Genomic DNA, 23,371 nt, shown 5'->3' on the forward strand with positions numbered 1-23,371 from the left:
TTGACACAAAATGAGATTTTAGAACCATTATGAAAATTGAATACTCAAGACACAAGCAAGCAATCTCTTCATACTCGAAACATATATAATTCAATTCCATGTGGCATACGTAGTAGCCTCCTCTCAAAAATAGCCCACCAAAAATTTGGCACCTAGATTTTGCAATAAAGTCAACACACAACCTTGTAAGACTACAATGCTATCCGAGAACCTCCTAAATCATGAAACAACTCCACTTTTGTAAGCAAGCAAAAAAAAGTGCCTAAAGCAAGTGAGAACAAGTGTACTCTCTCTCTCTCTCTCTCTCAGCTTCGTAGTGCAGCACCCTTGAGCAACCCTCCCTTTAGTGTTGCCACTTTGACACTAAAATGGTGGAGGAAATGAGAGCAATAAGTTGTGGATGCACCCGCTTCAACTACATTGATGACATATATAGTGGCAATGATGAGGTGATGTGCCCAATGCATGCATACCCAACTGCCTCATGGCCATCTCCATGTTAAGATCTGCTAAGAACACAAGAGAAGGGCCCATTCTATGAGGCTCATGTGAAACAAATAGATGTTTAGTTGTTCAAAATTCTTAGTTGTGACAAAAGCTGAGTTCTAACATCTTCTTTACTCAAACAGATTTACAGACAACGGCGTTCTTTAAAGGAAGCTTGCAAGTGGAAATTGGGGCTTGTCTGGATAGACAAGACCATGAAAGGGGAAAATCCAACCAAGGAACCATAGAAGGTTGTCAGCTCTTTTCAAAATGGTTGCATCACATTGAGAGCGTTCCGTTGGAGTTAATACTTGTGAAGAAAACTGGATTTCTATGCTTGAGAGAAAAATTGATAGAGTCATTGTTATAGTGAAAAATCTAAGTAAAACGGAGAACCATTTCATAGAATTTAGTAGGCGCTTGTACAAGCAAGTTAAATTGATTGAGAGGTTAACATGTGTAGCTATCATGGATCTTATGAATGGATTTGTGAACATAGGTGCTGACATGCATGAGGTCTTAGACAATATTTTAAGGGAGGAGTCCAAGATAAAAGCAAAGTGGCAAGGTATTTTGACAAGAGGTAGTTGTGGAAAGCTCTAGTTTACTAGCTACCAAAAGTTCTCATCTCGCTTAAGTTCCCTGGCAACGTCTTGTGCAACATTGGATTCTAAGCTACCTCTTAATTCTTTGAGACCTTATAATTGCAAATTTAAGGATAAAATAAATCTTGAAGAGGTGCCTTGCAGGGACCTCCAAAAGGCTACTTGATCTGATCATTTTGCTTCTAGAGCCACTTTTCATGAGGATAATTTTTTGCCTAGTGAGTCTATCGTGATCATTAAACAAAATCAATACGACCCAGAGCCAATTGCAAGTTCTTTCACGGAGAAAAGGCCCAAGTCTCAAGTGCATTTGCTTGCAAGATGCAGAGGTAAAGTCATGAAGCAAAAATTTCTTAAAAGATCCTATATTGTGCGTGCTCTCACTAATGAAAACATCCAACGTCATAAGATATCCAGGCGTGTCTCACTCACATAATGGAAATTTAAAGCTTCTGAAGCCTGCTAGGATCCTTTGCACCAGCACGTAAACAAAAGCAAAGACCATACCATGAGCATAGTTGTTTCTTCTATACACTGACGTCTGTGGCTGAAATCCAATGCCCCAGTTCCTTCAATCGTGAAAAAAAAGGCCCTCCCATTGCTTGCCATCACATTGCATGTGTCGTTGTACTGTCATCCACTATAAATACCTCAACATCATGCCGCCTCGCCATCATTTTACCAAGAGGCACACTATTGAATTATATGCATGTGGCGCTGCTTTCCTTTCCTGTGGCACTACATGCTACAATAGATCCCTAGTTTGCTTGACGTTTTTTTAAGGAAAAAATACCAAAATACCCTGAGTCTAATTTGTGGAAATTTCCAAAATATCCCTCAAATTTCAAAATTTCCCGATATACCCTTTGTGTTGGATTGTTCAAGATTTTCTACTCTTTATTTCTTTTTAGCAATTGAGATTCGTTTTAATGGAGTGCTTAGCATGTAATTTATCACAAATTACCTCGTTAAAAAAGGTTGTTATGTCTAAAAACAACAAACCAATTTATCTCCAAGGCCTACATAACCAACTCAAATTCTAGTTTTAACATCTTGTATTCATAGAAAATCAATTTATCTTTGGAAAATTTTAATCTAGCAACCAGGGGTATTTTGGGAATTTTGGAAAATTTGAAGGAAATTTTGGGAATTTATGATAAAATATTGGGGATGTTTTGGGAATTCTTGAAATTTGAGGGGTAATTTGAAAATTTTCACAAATTAGAGGGGTATTCTGGTAATATTCTTCTTTTTTAAAAAGGATTGACCCTATCTGTGTGACCCTACCCTCTTTGTAACCGATTTTTTAAAAAGTGATGACCTACCCTCATGACCTTAATTCCCCTCCCTGGTTTGTTGCTGCAACCATTCCGCGCCCGACCTTAATTCCCCTCCCTGGTTTGTTGCTGCAACCATTCCGCGCGGGCGCGGAATGGTTGCAGCAACAGACCAGGGAGGGGAAGGGTCATGAGAGTAGGGTGATTTTTTAGTTTGGTGGATGAGGGTGAGGCATTGCAATTATCCAGCTCTTGGTTTTGTTCAATCTATGCATGAGCAGGCTTACGCAGTGCGAGACGCGCATGCGGGAGCCGGAACTAGGTTCACAAGCTCCTTGCTTGGATTGCTTGGAGGCTTCTTTGCGTGGCTTGTTGCGCATATCACACACATCTGCAATGCTGCAATGGGGCGATCCGAGTGCAAGCGCAGTACGCGAGCGATCCTTCAAAAACCCAAAAATGCGACGAACTCTCACTTTCAGAACACAAAAAAACGTTCTACTTTGGTCTTCATGGCGAGAGAGAGAGAGAGAGAGAGAGAGAGAGAGAGAGAGAGAACCAGCTGATCATGGTATTGCGGCCTGGCTTCTTCTCTGTGCGCGTCTTGCAAGATGCATGGACCTGGAGACACCACTGCTTTTTATCTGCAGTGGTCTTGATTCGCCTTATGTGGTAAGCCTTCTTGGCTATTGTACTCATTGATCAAGCAAAAGAGGGAAGAGAGTATGAATTGATGCCACCAGAGACAGCAACTACGCTGTCAAGAGAGATTTGCGAATGAGACGTCTATTGCAGCGCTGAAAGCCGAGAGGAGAAGGCTCGAAAGGCAGAGTGTGCACCACTCCATCTACTGTCCTGGACGATTCCGTCTCCTGGATCCAAAACTGTGAGTCCACGACCTGTTTGATAGCACCCTTCCTCGTTGTTATCATGCAAATGCACACAAATGATACTTCGCTTCGCTCTCAGTCTTTATCTTGGCTGGATTCTTTCATTCTATTGATACATACTCATTGCAAAAGATTAAGGCTTCTGGTGTATGAATGCATGCAAAATCGGAGCTTGCAGGAGGCCTTGTTTGAAAAGGCTACCCTAAGCGTCTGGATTGGAAGAAGAGGTTCAAGATAGTAGGGGACACAGCCAGAGCTTTGGAATTTCTGCATGTGGGATGCAACCCTCCCATTATACACGGAGATGTCAAGCCCAGCAAGATCCTCCTGAACCGAAATTTCTCTGCCCACATTGCTGACTTTGGGCTTGCCACATGTAGTAGGTCATAGAGTCGCTTCCCTTGAGAGTCGAGCCGACCTGCTGCGTTGTAAATCGTGAACCTGCAGGAACCGTTCCGCGCCGGCGCGGACTGATTTCGACAGGTATCACAATGCCACCAGAATTGCCAGCTCTGGGCCTGCGCCTTCCTTTGCAAGCTGCTTCGTCGCCAAGGTGGCCATCAGTCCAACCGTGGACGTGGTCCGGACAGAGGGTTTCGCTCGCTTGCGTTAACTACAGGAGGCTAGGGCTGGATGAGTTTGAGGATGAAGAGCAAGTGTATGGCTTGTATTCACATCGCTTGCATAATAAACACCATGCAGGGAGAGGCCGAGGCAGAGGCAGCATAAAGCTAGGCAAGCAATACTCTTCTTTCAAATAAAAGATGTCGTAGGTCAAAGAAGGTGTATGTGTCAGAGGGGGAGCAAGAGACAGAGAGGAAAGGATGCTCGAAGCAAGGCAGCAAGCAGAGGGAGTGAAAGGTTGTGTCAAAGACGGAGGAGTAGGCTATGTGGGGCAGTGTGGGACTCAAACCCTTCCAATTTCATTTGATTAAATCGCAACACGCATCAAGAACTGAAACATGTGTGGAAGTGTGGGGCTCAAACCCTTCCAGTTTTATTTGATTAAAGAGCTTCAACAATTCCTTCGAATCTCCAATTTGTGCACATCCTGAAATGATGGCAGACCATGAAACAAAATCCCTCTTCCTCATTTTCCTGAATATGATCATTGCACTTTCTAGATCACCAGATCGTCCATACAAGGTGATAAGAACATTCCCAACAACAATGTCTTGCTCAAACCCTTCTTCAATCATCTTCATATGGACACTCTGGCCTTCTTGGCGCAGGGCTCCAAAACAAGCACAAGCATTGAATGCACAGATGTACATTACCTTGTTGTGTACCACAAGCTGTTTACTCATCTGAACAAAATTTCTAGTGCTTCTTCTGGCCTATTGTTCTCGGTGAGCTTGGTAATAATTGCACCTTAAGACACGACGTTTCTCTTAGGCATAGTGGTAAATATATATCTCGCATTTGTCAAGCTACCACAACTTCCATACATTGTGATAGGGGCAGTTGCCACTATGGTGTCTGCTTCAAATCCTCTCAATACAAGTGAGTGATGAATCTCACAACCTTCTTCTTGGGTAGTGCATGCCTCAAGAATGCTTATGAATGTAATCATATTCGGGGCAAATCCTGCACTTTCCATTCTATGGAAGAGCATCATAGCCTCTGCATAGAAGCCTTGTTGTGTAGTAGAAGATATAATGGTGGTCCATGACACAACATTTCTTTTGGACATAGACTCAAAAACATTGATCGCATCTTTGAAATGCCCATTGAGAGCAATATAAGCATGAATAAGAATGTTGTGTGAGTGCACATTCGGTGTTTGGATGACATTGAACGTGGCTTGAGCATCTGCAACGCTGCCACAAAAACCATACATTTGATGTACATCAACTTCTCTTGAGAGTCGAGCCCCTTTCCCTCCCTCTGGCACGTGGCCCTTGCTGCTCTTAGCATTGACATTGGCACGCAGCCTATCCACGGAATGGGGAAAAGTGTAAATGCCAGAAAAACTACTAGAATCCAAAACACCTAGAAGGAAATGGAGTTGAGAACTACTACTCGAATAGAAGCAAGATCCATGTCAATGTGCCTTTTTTTTTTTGAAAGAACAATATTTGAATCGATGTATTCAATTATAAAAATTACAAAGGCAGGGCAAGGGATGGATATATTGCAAAAACAAAGGGTCCATTGTCATACGCACATGAGTCAAAGCTACTTTCAAGATACAATTGAAGATCATGTTTTTTTGAAACCAGTCTTAATGTTAATAAGACAAGTGACTTGTTGTACATGCTACAACGATGCCTCAACCCAAGGCACCCACAAAAAGTAGCCAAATTTTTGCGGTGAGAATATAATGAGGGACATGCATAACATGATCATTACTAGTGAGCATATTGAAAAGGATGTGGAATGCTTGGTGCGTTAATGGAAGGAAGGAAATTAAACTTAAATTTCCTTTTATAATGATATAGTTCTTCATGATTATAAAGAATTTCTAAAGGGACTTGCTCAAAAATACTCGCTCGCCAATTTGTATACCCCCCATCCATGCAGAACATTGTGCTACAGAATTTCTTTGCATTAACCTCTTTAATGTCAAAGGTAGACATCTCGCAATGCATTGAATCAAGTTTGGTTTTGTATATAAAAGATTCCTCACTCTATGGTCTTTCAACTTTGTAAAGTGCTCTACAAAATTACACATCAAAATTTTTTCAACGATATTGGGGAAGTCTAATATAGCACCTGACCATGTCAGAGCCCAGAGTATTAGGATCCAAAGATAGCTTTGTGAACGACTGCAGAATCAAAATAACAATGGCTGACAAGGAACCACCACAGGCTCCCGCATCACATACAGTGGAACCACAAAGGGCCGAGGGGGATGTCAACCCTAGATGAAAGGGTTGAGGATGCACACAGGCCAAACAAGGGCATGGAAGGTGCTGGTTGTGGGGGTGTGAAAGTAAAAAGGCACATGCAAAAGAATCCAATTGATGTTGAGCAATTGGGTAAGGAGGCACAAAAGCCCATAGAGGAGATTTGCAATGAAGGTGATCCAAACAAGGCCAAGGAAGGAATTCATGGGATGGCAAGAATTACTAAGGAAGGGGTTGATGATGAGCAACCTAAAATTGAAGACATGGATACAAAACATAGCAAAACTGAGCAAAAAGAGAGATAGGAGGAGGTAGACATTGACAATGCAGAGGACAATGACAACAACAACGACAACCTTATCGAAAGCCAATATGGACCCTTGCTACCAGTAGATATGGTTGTTCCGGTGATATCTATAAAAATAAAGCAAAATAGCCGTTCCAATTTTTAACTACATAAATGTTCTTCACAACTTTTACACATTATAATTATTTTGGACATCAATGGATTACTGATGTTATGATAGCTTTATGATGTGCATACCAACTACCAAGAGTTGCGCACATATCGGATGGGCTATTGAAGAGTTGTTGTTCGTCCTCGCACTAAAGAATTTTTTCAATTTCTTCTTCCACGTGTCAGAGTTGTAAATGGTCTTCAATGCAACACCAATATTTTTGTGCCACTCGTCGACATAGTATGCCATGTAGCTAAAGTTTTGATTTGTACAAACCATTCAACCACATCCTTAATACACTATTAATAGATGACACTCCTGAAAAGAGAGACCTAAATCCACTAGGCACAGCCATCTCACCACCCTCTTTTGAAGGGCATGTCAATGAATTTTACCTTGAGGACATTTTAATTCCATACTTACTGTATTCAAGTCCCTTGTCTACCTTCGAGTTTGTACTTTTTAATGAACCAAGATGAATTTTTGATTATGAGAGAGAGAGAGAGAGAGAGAGAGAGAGAGAGAGAGAGAGAGAGAGAGAGAGAGAGAGAGAGAGAGAGATGATCAATGGCATTGAACACTTTATACTAAAGAAAAGTAATTGGAGAATAATTATATTCATTGACCACACCTTTGACAGTACGCCATCAAGAATACTTCATATATTGAAAGTCGAAAGGAATACAATCGTGTTCACAAGAAGCTGTATTGCATTAGCATAATCTCCACCTAGCCACCAAGTTCTTTGGACAGAAAATCTTTCTCCCTACGCCGCATCTTTACGGCCAGCTAAGAAGAAGCTACAATTTGATAGGTCCTTGTCCATTGACTCTTTCACTATATCATGGCGCAATTGCAAAAGATTGTCCTTATTGTAATCACCACCAGCAAGCTGTGATCTCTATCAAGCACTTCCACATCTATAACATGATTGTTCTCCAAACCTACAGACACTTCGTCAATAGCAATGTAGTTACCTATGATCATTTGTGAACGCTTATACCAAAAGGAGATTAAAAGTGATTGACTCGCAAAATCATCTACTTGACAACTAGAGTGTCAAGTGCGATCTCACACCTTATGTCATTCTCTTCCTTCACATAGCATACTCTGTCAAGAAGCTTATCACAAAAAAATTGATGAAATCATTTGCACATAAACATAGTTTTAGGAATCGTGAAACAACTCTACAAATAGACCAACAGGACAAAAGTTTACAAGTCTAACTAGTTTGGTGGGTACAGAGTTATGACGTGACTTGTGAATGTCCTTATAAAGCTTATTGTGCAATGCCTTTACCATTGTGTCATCAAGAACTGGCCAATCCATAGTATTCTAATCGATTGATAGAGGAACTTTCACCAATGTGCCTTTCTTATTTCCCAATTTGAGTTGATAGAATTAATCGTATAAGAATATTCCTTCATCTGCCAGGATCTTGCTGGTTCTACCAGAATACTATAGAGAGCCGATGTGAGCATAAACCATAAAGAAGAAGCCTATAATGCACTCCTTAGGCTCCCATTCCTCATAAGAGGAGGAATAAACACCCATGGCACTTAGAGAAAACACCATTCATCACATGTGAACAAGAGGCCATTTTAAAAACCATATGTAAGTGTTTTGAGTGCATTAAATTATCCATTATGTAAATTTTAGGTCTAATTGATAAAACCCATCGTATAAATATATATATTCAAGAAACTATTTAAGAAAGATTTTAATGTAGAAAGCATATGTTCCAACTATAAGAAAATAGTGTATTGAAATTACTTCTATGCTATTCAAATATAGATTTTTTAAGTAAAGTAGCTCAAGTTGTGACCATTTCAATTCATTTTATAAATGTTCAACATCTAAACATTCTACATGGCTACAAATAAATACCGACATAAATAATAACTCTATCTAGCCAAGAGACATCAACTCTCTCCACAGTCCTAAGAATTATAAAATTAAAAAGCCCCTTCTACGAGAAAAAGCCCACAAATAATAAACCGCCTCTGTAAAATAAATTCTATAAGTGAAATTTGAATAAAATACCCTTATGTTGTTTGCACGTGTTATCTTACATATTTCTTAGTGGACGCCTCGAGGATAAACATCCGTAAAATATATAAGCAAAGTTAAGCTAAGAGAACCAATAAGTAAAAATAGAAAATCAAATACGGCTTATGAAAATTACCTACAATTACATCATGGTTGATGTACCACTGACACATTCCATCGTTTGTAATCACATTCGAATGGGTGAATACGTGCTAAACAAGGACCTCTTTTACAGATATCCTGCCAACTTCAACTTTGAAATCTAGCACTCCGGCCTTCCATGCTGAGCAAAAAACATTTATAACATTAGACCTTTGGCTTCTTCTTGGTTGCATCAGAACCCACAAACCTCTGCTTATTATCTGTTTGAGCCATTGGTTCTCTGCACTTATGGAGTTTGAGATTGAAATTGAAGTTACACTACTGCATGCCCTTCTCAGCAAAGTGAAAGTGTTGCTAATTTGTGTGAGAGTAGAAAACCCCTAGAGCTTCTCGGGCGAGAAGACATGGAAGCCATAGCTCTGAGTAAGTAAGGAAATAGTTTTAGTGGAGGGAGAGTTTGCTTTGAAAGAATGCCAATGGAGGAAAAAGGGTATGTGTGGCCAATTTCTTGTTGGGCTAATGGCCATCTTTCAACTCGGGGGGTTCACTATATGTAAATCTTGCATATCATGTGCGTTCAAAGCCTATTTATAAAATCCCTTATCTGTGAATTTTTCGTGCATAAAACACACCCTTTCTCTATTCAATCAGTGAATACCCCCCTTAAATGATACCCTTCTGTCTATAAAAAGTGTAAAAATAAGGTATTTAAAAAACTCCTTCTGTTGAACCCACGTGCTACGCTTTCATATTTGTGAGTGACCCCCCCGAGTCTTTCAATACCTTAATGACCATCAGAAGATCTTAGCAACGAGACCACATATGCATCTACCAACATGGTAAAGGAACAAGTTACGATGCTATACTCTGATATTTGCTAAATTTTATATAGTATTTCCCTATTTTCTCGTCTCTTTCCATGTGATTTCTACGTTGCGTAGCCTTGACGCTCATTGGATGTGCTCTTTTCTCTCTCTCTCTTTGATATGGCCCTCTAAATGACCTCCAAATTTTCCTAATGCATCTCCTTGAAAAAACATTTTTCTCCTTTCTTTTTCATCATCTCCTTTTTAACCTTAGATGCATAAAGCTTAAAGAGAGCTTTGAATAGGGTCCTGGGTTGCACAATTCTGACAATCAAAGCTCAAGTTATGGCGAAGAGCTATCCTGATTCCGTGTCTTTTTGCTTCTTTAAGAGAGAGAGCCTCTACATGCAAAAACGCCCTTTCTCCCTTTTTTTTATGAGTTTTTGGCTTCTTTAATTAAAAGCTACCACTTACCTTTCTTGAGTTAGCTTTACTTTGTATGTTGCAAGTTGGCCTTTTTAACCTTTCCTTTAAACCATCCAACCTACTCTCTATTTGAAGCATTTAGAACCTGTTTTAGGGTCATTTTGGTTTCGTAAAAATACATTGGATTCTCGAGAGAACCTCCTATGTGTTTATGAAGATAACATCTTTTTTTGTTCACATTTAGACCTTAAAATGTACTCTTTATCTTCCATAAAGACTTTTCTCTTTCACTTTTGAAGACATTTGAGACCCATCTTAAGGCGCTTTGGTCTTGTAATATCTCTCATGAATCGTTTGGGATACTTGGCAATTCAAAAAATAACCTCATTGATAGGGTGTTATTGGATCCTTTGACATATCTTACTACCATCTTTGTAATATTGATCCTTTTACTCTTGTTTACCTTTGCTCCCTTCAATGGCCAATTCAAAGAGAGAAAAAGTCATTTAAGTAGACTAAAGATAAAACTTGGTGGCACACTATTTGCATCTTCAAAGAAGAAGAGGTGGAAATTTTTAGGTTGGTATTAGATGTGCTGAGGGATTACATTCTTGTTTTCCCAATTGATAGCAATCCAATTTTTAAAAACTCCATTGAAGGTCTTTGGTCCATGACATAAGTCTACAACAACCCTCTCCTAGTGTTGATGATGCCATGCATCAAGCTCATCATAGCTAATTGTAACAAGCTCCAAATTTTCCAGTTGATATCATACATTTTGATTGCAAACCTTAGCGCTTATATAGGCCTAGGATCATGACGTTGTTCTGCATAACCACTAGTCCTTAGATGATTACAGGACAAAGGGGGAAAAGCATGTTTAGATCCCTGCTCATAATTCCCCTACACACCATTCTGGTTACTCAAGTCACAGGATCTCCAAGGGGAACTCTGAAGATGATGTGAAGACATACCTGGTTCCAAAGAGGTTTTGAAGAGAGGATTGAGGAATCTCTTTAGAGCCATTTGAGTTGCTCCCAAGGGAAATAGCAGAGGGCCCATCAGCACTTCCCTTTAGGAAGCCCAAGAGGAAAGGTAAATCTTGCTACAGAGGGCAAAGGAGAGGATGTAGTATGGAGCATGCATGCATGCAGAGCCCCTCTAACTTCAATTGACAGGGTGTCTCCTCAACCTTCAAACCTCTTTCTCTCTCTCTCTCTCTCTCTCTCTCTCTCTCTCTCTTCTCTTTCTTTGTGTCAAATTGAACTAGTACTTTATATTTTGCAGTGGTCTTGACATTTGGGTATTCAAAAATAGGGAATGAGAAAATGTCATATATGGCCCTTGTATTTTGAAAATTCCCTACACACCCTTGTTATAATGTACATGTAAATTCCAAACTTCCCAAGCTTGCAACAACAATTTAGTACATAATAAAATGGGGAAGGGAATTTCACATGGCAAGAAATCCTTGTCCCTCCAGGCTCCCTCTCTAAATTCTCTCTAGGTCTCTCTCTTTTCTTTCTTGGCATAAGACTGAACTAGTACTTTATATTTTGTAGCGGTCATGTAATATATGGGTATTTATAAATAGGAAAAATTACTCATATTTTGACAAAACTATCCTATATGCCCCTTCCATTTCAAAAATAATTGTGCACCTTTTCTTGGCATCAAGTTAAACTAGTACTTTATATGCTGCGATGGTCATGTGATTAATTAGGAAAAATTACAGAAATATCCTCATAATTTGATGGAATGCCCGCTATGCCCCTTGTTTTAAAAAAAAAGAAAATTTCACCGATAGGTGGGATTTTTTTATATTTAGTAGAAAAAAAGAAAACATCATTCTCCTCATGCAAAATCTAACTAGTGTGCCTTGACTATGGTTGTGTGTGCAAATGTAGCTTCTAAAAGAAGAAGAAAGTAGCATCTAGTACCTTTTATGTTTTGTTACTGTATTTTCTCAAAGCTTTGTAGCATCCACAAATATTTGTAATCCCGGTGAAAGTAATCTCTACACACCTTTGAAATTACTCAGAATCGACCCTGGGCTTTGATGCAATCTCTGCACACCTATGACAGATTTCAGATGCTCAGCAAGAAAGAATCATAAAGACGTGACCGGTGAAGAGGGACGAGCATAGACCCATAAAGATTGTTGTGCTAAGGCCAACATATGCTTTAAGAATACTAGACACAGGGCCTCTATTCCTTCAAAAATTCCTCACAACATACACATCATTGGCAAACATATGCGATAAATGCAAAACAACGATCAGAACTCAACATTGACAGCTTAATATCTTTCTTCAATGATCGTGTGAACGATTCCAAAATTGGGTGATATGCAAGCCATGCCAGACAGTCTTTTATATATACACCTCTAATTTCTGTAGAAGCATGATTCAACCCTCAACCACATTCTAACACTGTTGACCCTCATTTCATTTGCTGCTTAGAGGTATTTCTGGTTTTAATTCACTGTATTAACAATAGCTTAAAGTACTCTTTCACAATGCATGAAATGAGAGCACTCACAATGACCAACTTTCGTGCAGGTTCGGCAGAAACAGTCAAGCAGGAATCTCGGCATACGATAGCACCTTGCCTCACATGGAGAGCATATCTCTGAATGAGGACAGCATACGAGTTTCACTCAGTCGTGCAGGTTCGTCGTATGCAGTCAAGCAGGTTACGCAGCATTTGACAGTCCTTGGTGCAGGTTTCACAGCAGTACCTCACGGATTTTTTTCGGCCACCCTCAGGTCGCACTATGCATGCCCGACTGTGTGTAAAACTGGCTCTGCAGTTCGAGCAGGCAGTGTTGCGCAAGCTGCATGCCCGACTGTGTGTAATGCAGGCTGTGTAATGTAGTATCGCGCAGTGTCGAGCAGGGCAGTGTCGCGCAGGTTTGGCGCAGTGTCGCGCAGGTTATGCAACCCGACTGTGTAATGCAGGCTCTGCACTTCGCGCAGGTTCCCCGCAGGTCGCGCAAATTTTGTCGGCAGAGCTTTTCGGCGCAGGAGGATTTGGGCGCGTTCAGTTAGGCGGATTACTTTTTGCATGTCGCTTTCCTTTGTGCCCCCAAAATTCGAAAGGTCTCCTGAATCAAATTGAACGGTCGATTTAACTCCCACCCTTGATCCCTTGAGTTCGACCCCGTGTTACATATAGACGAGGGGGGGGGGGAGGGGGGTCCTTGAGCCCCAAAGACCACTCCTGATTTCTGGGGAAGAGAGCCTTGCGAGTATCTACAAGGGTGAGCTCCCACGGAAGCAACTGATAGCGCTCAATCAGCTCAGAATGAGACTTCCAGCGGTGTTCCTCCCGATTCCAGATGTCTGCCCAAGAGGTAATACCTATTCCGGTTTCGCTATTGTTTGTAGAAGTGAAGTACTTAATTGACCTTTTGAAAAGCATGTTTTACTTTTTAGCGCTGGTTTTTCTCTCTGGCCAATAGAGGTGCACCAAGTGGCACGGCTGTCCTCTCACCATTCCTCCAGCCGGATCTATGGAGTCGAGGTAAAAATTCCCAAGCAAGACTAGTTATTATGTACACGCAAATTTGGCCTACCTGCGAACCGTAGCCAGGTTGTAGCTTCAATTCTCTTGCACGCTACTTTGCTAAGGATCGATCTTGCTGGACTTTCCATGGCGAACACACAGGTCTGCATATGCCAATCTCTGATCTACGCCTAAACGTTTTTTTGTTGTATTGTGGATTGCTTATTCCTAGCTTTGCTATGATAGATTTTGGCCTCATGTTAAAGAGTCTAATGTAGATGAAGAGAGTACCCACACAGGTCTTATGCATATTGGTGTCAATCCTTGGATGTGCTCCGTGCAATGGTTAGTCACGAAGTCGCATGTGGAGTCACTAATTGCCAAGTCTGATCGTACTAGAATGCAAGGTAGATGGATGTATATATGTGGTGCTTGCATGCGTCTTTACTCTCTTGGGGACCTTCTTGCGAGGTCAAGACATTTCATGATGTACATAATTGTGGTGGTACTGTATGCAACTTGAAGTATATAGAGAAATTGAGGGATCATGCATGCTATAGACCGAAGGATCTATTGGTAGATTTTCAACAGGATGTTGCGAGGGTTTCCATTTCTTTTAAGGTTGCTTGGAAAGCCAAACAAATTGCATTGAACGAGATGCATGGAGACCATGCCAAAGCATATGGAAAGCTTCAATCGTATTGTAATGGGCTTGTAGCAAGCAATCCCAGTACTATAGCCAATTTGCAATAATGCGCACATGAAGGTTGCTTTTTTTGCATGTATCTAGCATTTGGAGCATGGATGATGGTGTTTGCTCATTGTTGTAGGTTTGTTGGGCTTGATGGCACTTTCCCAACGAGTAAGTAACTTGGAGCTTCGTTGACATGCAATGGGCGCTCTATTTCCAAATGCATTTGGTCTAGTGGATGCAAAGAATGAGGACAATTGGGTGTGGTTTTTGCAGAACTTGCATGACAATATTGCAAATGTGAATGACCTTACTTTTGTATGAGATAAGCAAAAAGGCCTTTTTGCAGGGGAGCTTGTATTTCTCAAGTGCGAACATACATATTGTATGTGGCATTTGGATGCAAAGATGAAGAAGTGCAAGAATGGAGTGGGTTGCAGCGTATGCTACCACTGGTGGAGATTATGAAGATGCTATCAGAGGGATGAGAGCCTAAAGTGATGATGCAACCACCTACTTAATGACTGCTTCACCACCATCTCATTGAGCAACAGTGCACTTTACAGGAAAACACTACGGCCATCTTACTTCCAATATTGCGAAATTTTTGCCAATGCATGGTTGCTGGAGGCTAGAGATAAACCTGTCATGACTCATTGTTGTACTAGATATTATTCGTTGGCAACCAGCCAGCTTGAATTTATGCACGTAAGATGGAAGGTAAAATTTTATATTAGGGCAGTTTCGCACGGGAAGTAGTTCTACTGCTCCCTTCCAACAAAACCAGGTTTGGCAACTTGATCTCTTTGAGGTCAAGTTGCATTTTGTGAGAGCCGTTCCACTGCTCCAATTGAATGTAGCAACGTGAGAATGTGAGTCAATTAGTGCAAACCTAGTTACGAGCCTAGTAGCACTAGGCCTCATGCAAAAGCGCTCTTGTGATTGCGTGTGTAGTTTTTGGCATTGCTGCACGCGTGTGGAATTTGGACTTGAGGTGTACACTACCTTGAGACCGTGAAACTTTTCTCATTGGTGATTCTTAAAAATTATACTTTTCTCTTTGCCTTTGTAGTCACTAGCTCACGCGCCCCGCCTACCGGCGGGCCTTGCTTGCGCTGACCACCTCACTCTATATGTGTTTGTTTGTGTGCATCTTTATACATTTCTCAATGACACACACGATCGACAGTCACACGATCGACACTTTCTGTCTTTGGCCCCTTTAAACTACTCCTGGTACATTTAACCCATTTTGCATAGAGAGAGAGAGAGAGAGAGAGAGAGAGAGAGAGAGAGAGAGATCACATAAAAGCACATGACTGAAGAGACATATTTTAAAAAAAAAACAGTTTACATTATTGCCAAAAAGGCTCAAGAACATATCTGCATAGCACTCTAAGTCGTGCTATTTCAACAGGATCAAGATATTGCGCTGGAGCTCTACAAACTTCTCTTAAATCTTTTGAACCCAGCTCAAGTAAATCTTGTAATGACGAATCAACCCAAGCTCTTGCTTTAAGAGCATGAGCCTAATGTTGGGAAAGAAATAGAAATCAACCAACTTGATGTAAATCGTGTCCAAATCTTCATCTACAAATGATCCCTAAACAGTGTAGTTTTTCTCAATCACCTCCCATGCCCATTGCCATCCCCGTTCAGCAGGTAACAAATTTTCTTCAAAGGCATCGACAATAAATTTTTTTTACACTTGGAAAAATATTCACAATTTCGTGGGCCATTTAATTGGCTGCAAGAAAAGAAGACAACATTAGTACTCAAAGCTTCAAATGAGAGAGAGAGAGAGAGAGAGAGAGAGAGAGAGAGATGATCAACATGGCCACTTAAACACTTTAAAAAAGTATAAGCGCAATACGAACACTTCAATTATTAATTGTCATGCCAAAAAGTGTCAAGAGGTTCATTAGTTCAAAGTCTTTACAACAACCTCAAATTTTTTGTTTACAACGACTCATATTCTACTCTATAACTGGACGGATGAGGATCACTCCAATATACCACATTGATAAACTTCACAATTAGTTTCAAAATTTGAAACTCTTCATCCGAAATGTAAGATTTGTGATTGTGATATATCTTTCCCAATTGAATATCACAACCACAAACATTGATGTAATAAATATCAACCATATTTAGTTCTTGTAGGAGTCTCATCAATTTTATTTCGCTCAATATTTGTGACACTTTGCATAGTGTAATGCTTAACCATCCACAATTTTCATACCACCCATCAGCATACGAATACACCCAATGATGCCACCAACACCATGTACCATATCCTTGACAAATGTACTCTTCCTTAACTTTCAAATATATAAGCATCCTTATATGTATTGGGAGAATAGCCAATACATTATAACCCATGTTAACCTACATTAGCAATTCGCAAATCTCTCTCCCTCTCTCTCTCTCTCTCTCACACACACACACACACACACACACACACACACACACACACACACACACACACACACACACACACACACACACACACACACACACACACACATTAGCCTATGTAGTAGATAAAAACCCACTTGATTAATCCAATAGTAACACTTGATTAACACACAATGGATCAAAGTGTTCAATCATCTAGAGAAGTTGAGCCTATGACACACTCTACTTGAAACTCTCAAGATCCAAGGTCCGACACGTCGAACACTGCGACCGAGGCGTCGAGGTGATTCATCCAAAGAATAGATTCTAAACATCCATTCATTCACTCCATAGGGACCGTATGAAAAGTTGCAATTGAGAGGGCGTTGCATACCTAACTCTCGTACAGTTATTCACATATCATCTATATCAAACTCTATGTGATAATAACCTACAACACTTCTAAAATATCGTGCTTCATATAATGCCAAGACAGAATGTCTGCAATAATATTGAAGCTTGCAATGAAAATAACAACCAACCATTCATACATAAAAAGTAACAACACATTTAACGTCATATGGATTCAAGTTCGAGCTATACGCACCGAAGGATCTCAAAATCCTCGATAATACGAACAATATCCTCAGCATATGCAGGACCCCTCCACAATGGAGGATCTAGAAAAAATGTTATACGTGTAAGCATACAAATAAAGGCCAATAAGTTCTCATTCATGGTAAAATTAAGTAACAAAAATAAGATTTTACATTTATATACCTCTAATATAAGTAGGTACATCATTGAGGGTGTACGAAACCATGATGTATCGTGCCATTCTTTATGATCTGCTCTAACAGCACAGATTTGGAAGTTTAAGAGGAACAAATATGAAATAGATTAAAAAGTATAGTTGACGATCATGCCGTAGAGAATCATGTCCTTCTTTCTTTTGTTTTAGTGAAGGATTTAAGATAGAGAGAGAGAGAGAGAGAGAGAGAGAGAGAGAGGAATGAAAGCAATTCAAAAGACTTTGAAATTTCACAACTTCACAAAGAGACAATACAAAATAGTTATTCAAAGTGTAGCCTTCGAGAGACCACGTTAGGGATTCTATAAGTCCAAGAACCTATGTTGTATACATTTTGCAAGATACAGGGTGGTGTTTCAACTTGAGTAAATATCCTCAATCGATATGGTGTAGTACGGTCTCCAACAACCCCCAATTGTTGTGCATTGACTGGCCTCTCATCACTCACAAACCAAATATTAACTTGAATTTGACGATGCTCGTGGTTCGAAGAAAAGGAAACATGGTAATATCCAAGAACTTCCATGGACATATCTCTACCTAAGTATAACATTTCATAAACACCTACGATGATAAAACCTCGATGGGAGTGATCTCTGCAAAGGAATCCATGAATTATGTAGAGCAATAAAAGCTTAAAACTACAAATATATCATATATAAAAACTCTTACAATATAATATGAGTTTGATAAAATAAGATCACCAAAAATGTAGCAGGAACTCTTCCCCTCCATTGTGGTGGATCTTCAACAGAGTAAGTCAATGTATAAGACAATCTTCTCAAGAAAATAATAGGTCAAGTTAATAATAAACTAATTTAAAAAATAAGATAAATACCTCGAATGAATTCAGTGATGTGACCCACTACATAGGAGGCACTGCCTCAAGGATCCATCTGTGGGAAATACTTTGATCTAAGAGATATGAATAAAATTTAACATCAAGTGTGTCTGACTTTAAGTGAGAGCCACAATGTCAATTTGAACTTATTGTTATGAGCTGGCTAGTTGTAATACTTCCTTAAATACAATGTTTCGAGTGTAGTAACACTCTGATTGAGTGTTTTCAGTATTGACAACAATCCTCATAGAAGCTGCACTTCGTACACATGACATTGCAACATACAATTGTCCATGAGAGAAGATCAATGACTCAAGATATAGACCAAGAATTCCATGTGTTTGCCCTTGTGCTTTGTTGATAGTCATCCCAAAAGCAGGCCTGATTGGAAATTGACGACGCTTCATTTGAAATGGAAGCCCCTGATGGCTTCCAATAATAAAGTCAATCCTTGGAAGAAAAACTCTCTCTCCAATATTTGATCCTGTAACTATCTCTGCCTCAATTACCTTATGATGAAATTGCTTGCATATCAATCTAGTTCCGTTGCATAATCCACGTCTTGGATCCAAATTGCGCAGCAACATGATAGGAGCATTTTCTTTCATGACTAAAGCATGAGGTGGAAAACCACCACCAAGAGTAAGGCTATTCAGATATTCAATTGTGTACAAATGTGTGTTTTCCTCTGACATACAAATTGAATCTGCACTCAAATACTCTTTGCAATCTCCATGCATTCTTTACAATGCATAGTCATTAATTAAATCCACCTCTTTATTCCGTGGAGCAAGTATTGATCGATCTCTGAAAAAAGTTGCATGATCTTGCAAATGACACAAATCTCCATATATATAGCTTAGGAGATCTGCCAAACTATTTTCTGGAAGCATCATGTGTGAAGGTATTTTGACTCTGTCTAAGTATCCTCCATCATCCATAACCCCATTGCCAATATCAAGCACCCAATGGGAAAAACTTTGTTGAAGTGAATTTGAACCGCAATCAACTAGCTATACACATATTTTTGGAAAGCCTCAATATCTTCGTGTATTTCCATATGTGAGAATGACACAACGAAGCATTTACAATGTCTGTACGACTACCTTTTGGTACAACAGGTAGTATTTGTCGAAAGTCAACTCCAAGCAAAACGACTTTTCCACCAAACAAAGTATCTCGTTGCATAATAGCTCTTAAAGTTTTGTCCACTGCTTCAAACGCATAGCGATGTGTCATGGGAGCTTCATCCCATATAAGTAAAGCTGAATTCCTTAGAAGTTCTGCAAGTTGACTATTTACCTTTATATTGCAAGTTGCTTCAGAGTGAAGCTCCAAAGGTATCTTAAACCTAGAATGAGCAGTTCTTCCATTACTCAAAAGCAAAGCTGCAATACTTGAGGATGCACATGCAAGAGCTGTTGAATTTGTGTCAACAGCTTGTAGCACTTGATGATAAGCATCTCGCTGATCCTCATTTAAGGAAGTTTCCATATAATCTGCTATACTACACTGTTCATCAACATTGAACATTGTTTCTTCAGCCATAGCACCATTTTCAGTTAAGGATACCAATGTTGAGTCTATTGCAGGCAACATATAATCGCAAAGCCTCTTGCCATGTTGTTGCAAAAAGCATTCTATATGAAGCAATGCTTGATTTTTTGCCACATCAAATCGCACACTTGCATCTGAAATACGCATCCTTAGGGCATAAACATAGTCCTCACAAAATTCAATAGAAAACTTGTCCCGAAGAGCAGCCGGATGAAGTGGCTCACAAAAGACTAATATGATTGCAAACAATTGTCTCAACTGCATTTCATTTTGAAAAAAAGATGCCTCTTGGAGGCAAATTGACCATTCTTCATCATCTTGCAATAATCCTCTAGCTATACATGCCTCCTTGTATGTATCATAGACGTAACCATCATACATACGCAAGTCTTCAAAACACTTACATCCCTTGAAAATATTGAGAAGCATTCGTAGGTAATAAACCTCACCAGCAGTAGGGACAATATTATACATTCTTCCAATAGAAACACCCTGTTGTCGTGGAGACCATGCCTTTTGACTTTTATTCCATACGTCCCAACCATTTGGAAAGTCAATATATGTGAAGCTATTTGCTTCAGGATAATTTTGATTTGCAACAAACCATTCTATCAAGGTAGTTTTTCTATTTTGCTCATTATCTAGCAAATGTGATACATCATCACCATCTTGAAATGTGACCATATTCTGCAATGGAAGGTGTACTTGCAATCGTTGAATAGCTGGCCTTTCACTATGCATGTCAAAGCCAAATATTCTCCACATAGCCTCAGATGCAGAAACATAACGTGCATTGAGATAACTCTTGATCTCGTCAGTAGCTCCTTCACCATCTTGAAGGACAACAGTGGCTCGATCATGTCCCTTGTAGACATACTTATAAAGATATTTCATGGCAGTGACAATTGAGCAAATCTCCACATTAATATGGGCTTGGTATCTTAGTGATAAGAGAGGGCTGTAAGGAACAACCCAACGATTATCTAAATTGTAATTTTTAGACGTAACAAACCTTCCATCATCTCTTCGATCTCATATACACAGGATATCCACTTTCGTTTACATTTGTAGAAGTAGAAAATGTTCGTGGAAACTTGAATCTACACTTACCATCAACCATACATGGAGAACGTGGGTTCAAAGGACCACATGGCCCATGAACATTACAACGACTCACTATATCAAATAATTTTGGAAACACATTCTTGTCAGGGAGCTCTGCACAAACCAACTTGTCATAGTGTAATTTTATATTCGGATGCAAGTATCAACAATATATGTGCATGAGGAAGACCTCTCTTCTGAAACTCAATCACTGAAACATGTCCAATCACCTCCCCAAATACGGCTTGCTTGATAAGTAAATGCATCATATCTTGGAACTTCTGATAAAACACTCGTATAGTTAGATCAGGACGATCAACAACACTTTGTCCAGGTAGTAATGCATCATCTATTTCCTTCCATCCTGGATTACATGTGAATGTGATGAAGAGATTCGGTTTTCCCCTACTACGAACAATTGCCATTACATCTTGAAATAGTTGGCACATATATCTAGGACCTCCAACAAAAGACGAAGGCAAAACAATTCTACGGCCAACATTTTGACCTTCAGTCCTCTCTAAGCCATCTCTAGTCTCAACCATGTCAACCAATCCTTGGTACACTTCACCACAGAGTTTTTTTTGGTTATTTCACATCCACAAAAGCCGTGACTCCTCTAGAGTACTATAAGCATCCACGACATACTGTTGTAATAGCCTACCTCCTCGAAGAAGACACTCCACAGTATCATCTCTTATTTGTAAGCGAAAGACATAATATTGCTTTTGACTCAATTTTTTTCCATCAATAGTCTTTAAATAAAGATGCCACCCATCGTCTCCACTTGGAAATAATAAAACATACAATAAGGACATGTAAGCTCGATGCATGCTGGAGATTCTTTTCAAACCCCCGTCTCGAGAATTCAGTACAATGTCGCGATAGCCAATATTTCTATCATCCCCTTGTCCTGTCATAATTGCAGCAACTTCAGAACCCCTTGGAGCAAGATATTTCCAACCATCACAACGATTCTCCGCAATAACCATCCTCATATTGGGTACAATAGCATCTCCAGACAAAGAAGCAGCAGATCGTAAAGCATTTGGATAAGGATTTACTCTATGCATCATCACCTGTAAACACTCTAGAATACTACGATCTAAATTTGAAACATGATGCAATCTATTGCTCAGCTCATGTTCAGTATCAAAAAAATATAATTGTGCAAAGCGTGGGACTTCATTTTGTCCTTCGACTGGCGCTAAAGAACCAATACTATGATAGACAGAGCCATGAACCTTAAAAGTGTATACACCTCTCCCACCATAATTAATAGTCTCATCGATATGGGCACCAAGAGACACAAATGCCAATGCATTATTATATCCTCGAATGTTTTGTAAGCACTGTCTACTTCTTGTTGTGGTTGAGCTCATCAAATATTTCAATTCATTTGGTGGCTCATTCGAAGGAAGTAATTGGACTTTTTCATCAGAGCAGCAATATTTACCCACAAATGTTTGGATAGTCTTTCCTTCATCCTTCCAGGCCTTTGCTCCACATTTGAAGCAAACATAATCTAAGCTTCCTGAGTTGTGCAACACACACTTTTTGGATAGAACTGGTGCCATAGACTTGTGATGTAAAAGGAGAGACGCTGGATATTCAAAACGGATGGAAAAACAGTGCTTTTTTACTTTAGAATAGTTTCCCTCTACTAAGTTCATTGTTGTCCTAACATTCATGGCTTTAGAGTTTCCTTCATGTACATCATGCATGCTTTGCCTTTCATTGCACTCCAATAAAGTTCCAATAGTACTTTGTAGTGAATGCCTTGTTCTCTCTTGTGCTATTTGGCGCCTCGCCTTTCGAGAATCATCACACAGTCGACTATGTCGTGCATGACTAGGTGATAATATACGTAGTCTAGATACCATCTATGAAATCAGATGCAAATAGATCTCATATAATTTGGATTTGTCACTAAAAGAACATCTTTATATATAATAAAAATCAATATAAACTGGGACATCTAACTATATCCTCTAACCTAAATACATTTGACACATTGATAGTGACTCAATTAAAAAGTACAGTTTGATGAAGATACAACATAGCATTACATATTTCTATCATAAGTAGGACTAAATACATTTGACACAACGGCTTGACTCAATTAAATTTGACACAACGGCTTGACTCAATTAAAAAGAACAGTTTGATGAAGATACAACAAAACATTACATATTTCTACCATTAGTAGGATTAGTAGGATTAGGTCATTGAGAAACTTGATGCTGCTTTGGTCGAACTAATCTAGCCAAAGCACTTAATTTATTTGAGGTAGCTCGGATATCTGAAAGTTTTGAACCTTGAACCTTTGTCAAAGCACCAAGCTTATTGACAATACTTCTCAATCCTGGCACGATTTGTCGTAGATTATTTTCTTGCATTCGTCCTTTTGATTCACGTTGACTCCGCGAAGCCTCTTTTCGAAGATTCTCAATAGATTCCAATATCATCTTTTGAGAATTCTGAACTTTGTAAAGTTTCTCTCTCATGTATGCCT

General features: G+C 39.5%; 3 protein-coding genes and 1 pseudogene across 3 annotated transcripts; all 4 read right to left on the reverse strand.

The window, feature by feature from the left end:
- Positions 1–3,391: 3,391 nt before the first annotated feature.
- LOC147446368 (uncharacterized) lies at positions 3,392–4,368 on the reverse strand (annotated as a pseudogene).
- On the reverse strand, positions 4,182–4,565 carry LOC147446369 (pentatricopeptide repeat-containing protein At1g06143-like). The gene has a single exon (XM_086524696.1). It carries the CDS (start codon positions 4,563–4,565, stop codon positions 4,182–4,184), a length of 384 nt encoding a protein of 127 aa, XP_086380822.1.
- A 65-nt stretch (positions 4,566–4,630) lies between these two features.
- Positions 4,631–5,098, reverse strand: LOC147446370 (pentatricopeptide repeat-containing protein At5g27110-like). Its single transcript, XM_086524697.1, has one exon. It carries the CDS (start codon positions 5,096–5,098, stop codon positions 4,631–4,633), a length of 468 nt encoding a protein of 155 aa, XP_086380823.1.
- Positions 5,099–16,956: 11,858 nt separating this feature from the next.
- Positions 16,957–21,401, reverse strand: LOC147446371 (uncharacterized). Its single transcript, XM_086524698.1, has 6 exons — positions 21,047–21,401; positions 20,863–20,970; positions 20,098–20,735; positions 19,302–20,010; positions 17,151–17,223; positions 16,957–17,044 (listed from the first exon to the last, which is right to left on the reverse strand). Exons 1-6 carry the CDS (start codon positions 21,399–21,401, stop codon positions 16,957–16,959), a joined length of 1,971 nt encoding a protein of 656 aa, XP_086380824.1.
- Between the last annotated feature and the right edge of the window lie 1,970 nt (positions 21,402–23,371).

This window comes from Adiantum capillus-veneris, chromosome 12 (genome assembly GCF_014529385.1).
Source record: "Adiantum capillus-veneris isolate H3 chromosome 12, ASM1452938v2, whole genome shotgun sequence".
Lineage (NCBI taxonomy): Eukaryota > Viridiplantae > Streptophyta > Polypodiopsida > Polypodiales > Pteridaceae > Adiantum > Adiantum capillus-veneris.